Genomic DNA, 4027 nt, shown 5'->3' with positions numbered 1-4027 from the left:
GTGAGTGTGCGCTTTTCCCGGGCCTGGCCGCGCTGCTCGCCGGCATGAGCTACGACCGCGCCATCACCGTCTTCTCGCCCGACGGCCACCTCTTCCAAGTGGAGTACGCGCAGGAGGCCGTGAAGAAGGGTTCGACCGCGGTGAGCGCGGGCCCTGCACCCGGGCCAGGAGGCGGACGGAAGCGGGCCGGGCCTGGGGGCGCTGCTGGGGCGCGAGGCGGCCCCGGAGCGTGGAGGGCGCGGGGAGCAGGCCAGGGCTCGGCCGAAGGGGCCGGGGAGGCCCCAGGACGTGGGGAGCCCGCCTAGGAACCCACAGGGTCCGGCCTGGCCGTGTTGCTGGGGCGCGAGGAGGCCCTGGGATATGGAGGTGCCCGGAACGTGCAGGGGGCCGGAGCGGTCGTGGGCCCGACGCGGCTGTGCACATGAGGGTTTCGGGGTGGGCAGCGCGTCCCTTTGGGTCCCGGAGGCCTGGAGCGCGGCGTTGGCCGCGGGGCGGGTGGGGCCGGGTGCGTCTCATCGGGCTTTGGCCGGTGGCGGTGCTGACAGCCTGCTCTTTGTCGTCGGTTGCTTTTTGTCCGACTGGCCTTTGGAATTAGTACAGTGGCTTTAGTTGTTCACAGGAGCCGCAACGTTGGTGTTGCTAAAGGAAGTGGAAAGGGACACGTTGTGCACAGTGGGTGCCCGGCTTGGGAGCGGATGGAACAGGGCAGTCTGATGGGACGCCCTCCTGGAAACGCTGGACTCTCAGCCGCGGCAATTGAGGCGGATGTTGCTGGTGACTGACGACAGGTGCCCTGCAGACCAGCAAATTAGGTGTGAGTGGTGAGCTTCAAAGTGCCACATTCTCTTCCCTTTTCGTAGCTCCAGACCGGGTATGGGTGCTTGGGTGGTGACGGCCATTTTGACCTCACCTCTGCCCGGGCATGGAGGAGCTGGCCTCAGGAGGGCCTGGTGTGGCTGCAGCGTGTGGGCTGTGCTGATGCACCACCCTTGAGTGGAGGCCCAGGCAGTCGGCAGCAGGGCTGGCTGGTCACTGGCTGGGTGAATGTTAGGTGAGCAGGTGACTTAGGTGGCCTGTGCCCAGACAGCTCCCAGGTTAGGGCACGTTCCATGTTAGAGAGAGCAGTTGTCTTCCAGGTCCAAGTGGGCTTTGAGAACAAAGGGCGGAGGCTCTCAGGATCAGCTCTGCAGTTATGCACCCTGACCGCTCCAGGCAAGGACCTCCGCTCCCCCCGTTCCCCGCCCCCAGGCAGGGCGCTGACCCACTGCCTTGTGCGCACTCTCTTTTTAAATTCATGGTGTCTTTGAGGATTTGCTTGTGGGCTGGTGATACACACGAACACAGTCATTACAGCGTTTACTTGTCACCGAGTAGTTCGGGGGATGGAGTCTGCAGATGAGGTACACGCTATGCTGTGACTTGTTTTCATTTCTTGAGCATCTTTAGAGAGGAAGCTTCAAAATCCATCTGTGGCCTCATTCGTGTTAACACTGGATAAGGAGTCCACTGACCACCTTCCCCCAGTACCACCTCACGCCAGCTAGGGTGGCTGGCTCTGCTTAACCCACCGGGTGTCTCTGGGCCTGGTGCCTTTGAAGGTCACCTGCTGAGAAAGCGCCTTCAAATCTGACGCTGCAGACCAGACGTTTTGGCCTTGGGGGCATTTGGCAACATGGAGACAGTGTTCATTGTCGTAGACTAGAGGGTGCTCCGGGCATCCTGGGCGGAGGACGGGGTTGGGGGGGTTGCTGCTCTGGACAAAGAACTGGTGTTGCTTTGCAGAGTGGCTGCACCCTCTGAGTCTGTTCCAGCTTGACTGAGGCTGACTGGCCGCCAGGGACTTTTTTCAATTTTTAATGCATTCTTCACCGCTGTGCAGTACCCACCATAAAAAGAGGGCTGAGCCCAGTAATAGTTGATGCGGTGGCCTTCCACCTGGCAGGAAGTCGGCCCTCCCCACTCCTGTGCCCATGCGTGCAGCCGCAGAAGGGTGTGGCGGCCACAGGGCCCTTCACGAAGGACCGCCTGTGTGTGCGTGCTGGAAGGCCCTGCGGGGTGGCCGAGTCACTGGGCCAGAGTGGCGTGTACGCGTGCAGACACCGCTTCCATGGCAGTAGCCGTGTTGTGGCTTAGCGTAGAGCAGCGTGCTGAAGGCACGGGAGTGGGCACCCGGTCGTGGTGCCTGGACGAGCTCTGCTGGAGTGGCCCGTTCCCAAGGATGGCGGGGAGTGGTGTCCACAGCGGTGGCCCGCGGGGGTGGGAGTCGCAGGACCCATTAACACCTGCTCTGGGAGCTGTGCCTGGCGGCAGGGCCACGTTGCTTTCTTAAGCGCCGTGGTGATTTCATTGGAGGTTGGCGTCCGAGGGAGGGACATTGTCGTCCTCGGTGTGGAGAAGAAGTCCGTGGCCAAGCTGCAGGATGAGCGCACCGTGCGTAAGATCTGCGCCCTGGACGACAACGTCTGCATGGCCTTCGCAGGTGAGCTGGGGCCAGTGCTGGCTCAGCGGAGGCGGCTGGGGGCGGCCGGGGGCGGGCTTTCGGGAGGCACGCGTGCACCCCGGGTAAACTGACGTCCTTTAAAAGCAATTGATTTGGGTCTTTCAGAAAGGACTGGCCGGTTTCTGGGTGGGGAGGCTCCCTGCCCCAGGTGGCTGAAGCACAGGCACCCCAGGACGAGGGGTCTGTGCCGGCGCCTCCACCACCGCTGTCCGCACGTCACTGGGTCAGTTACAGACCCGGGCGAGGTCAGGCTCGGCACAGCCAACGGTGCCAGGGAGGCGGGGCGGGCGGGGCGTGCTGTTCTGGAACCCATTTCCTCCCTGGGCAGGTCCCGCAGACTAGAGGACCCCAGTCCACCTCAACTAACCTAGGGCTTCACTTGCCTGAGCACAAGATCAGTGTGTTTGAACGTGGTCTGACACACAACCCTTCGTCTGTCCAGTGCTCTCAGGGGAGTTCGTGGAGGCTAACCGGGTGCACTGGTGGTCGTCCCTTGAGTGTGATGCCAGCGCCGGGTTTTCAAGGACTGGTCTTGGGGTACTTGCCCGAGGGGCACTGCTGTCCGCTTGTGTGCACTGTCTCCAGTCGTAACGGACGTGCTGAATCTCTCTGCCGTCCCTGCAGGCCTCACCGCCGACGCAAGGATAGTCATCAACAGGGCCCGGGTGGAGTGCCAGAGCCACCGGCTGACGGTGGAGGACCCCGTCACCGTGGAGTACATCACACGCTACATCGCCAGTCTGAAGCAGGTGGGGCCCCTGCCTGTGGCTGGGCCCTGTCACAGCCCCGGCCTCTTCCCGTCCAGTGGCGCTGTCCCCTTTAGTGGCACAGGGCAGTCTGAATGCACTTAAGAGAAGTGACAGCTTCTGTCTTGCCTTTGGGGATGATCAAGGAGTTGGGAGGAGGCTGAAAGCCAGCCACATCCCGGCCAGCTGTGCAGCCAAGATGCGCGTCTGCCATGCTTCACGTGGCCTCAGTCGTGCTTCATGGTGCAGTCGCGGACCCGAGCACAGCTTTCTAGGGGAAAATGCAGGACAGCAGGAACGCAGACAGTATTGGCTCATCTTGTCGGTCATCCGAATCGCGAATGGCAGGGGGTCAAAGTCAGCCCCTGAGCCCCGCACCAGAGCGCAGCAGGGTGGCGTGCCGGTGGGCTCAGGGGTCTTGCGTGCGGAGTTGGCACGTTAACACGCACCTCCTCCCGCCAGCGCTACACGCAGAGCAACGGGCGCAGGCCGTTCGGCATCTCCGCCCTGATTGTGGGTTTTGACTTCGATGGTACCCCGAGACTCTATCAGACTGACCCATCGGGCACGTACCACGCCTGGAAGGTGAGTCCCTGGCAGAATAGACTTCGGTCCGTCTTGCCACAGTAACGAGGCCTGGGAAGCCAGCGGGAGGGCCCGGGCCTGTGTGGTTTACGTTGGCCTCATACAGATGCGTGGGCACGCACACAACCCCTTTGTCCCACAAAACTTCGACTCACGTGGCGGCAACAAAGTCGTTAAACGGTGGTGTTTGTAGGGA

At 62.3% G+C, this 4027-nt stretch overlaps 1 protein-coding gene across 1 annotated transcript in view; it reads left to right on the top strand.

Annotated features, from left to right (window-relative positions):
• Positions 1-6: 6 nt before the first annotated feature.
• PSMA7 (proteasome subunit alpha 7) overlaps positions 7-4027 on the top strand; it is a 5623-nt gene continuing 1602 nt past the window's right edge. Inside the window, exons 1-4 of the mRNA XM_006921953.3 lie at positions 7-140; positions 2353-2479; positions 3125-3249; positions 3709-3831. Coding sequence (XP_006922015.1) covers positions 45-140; positions 2353-2479; positions 3125-3249; positions 3709-3831 — 471 coding nt within the window. The 5' untranslated portion in view covers positions 7-44. The remainder of the gene's footprint in view (positions 141-2352; positions 2480-3124; positions 3250-3708; positions 3832-4027) is intronic.

This window comes from Pteropus alecto, unplaced genomic scaffold (assembly GCF_000325575.1).
Source record: "Pteropus alecto unplaced genomic scaffold, ASM32557v1 scaffold45, whole genome shotgun sequence".
Taxonomy (NCBI): Eukaryota; Metazoa; Chordata; class Mammalia; order Chiroptera; family Pteropodidae; genus Pteropus; species Pteropus alecto.
This window is presented reverse-complemented; position numbering and strand designations above follow the sequence as displayed.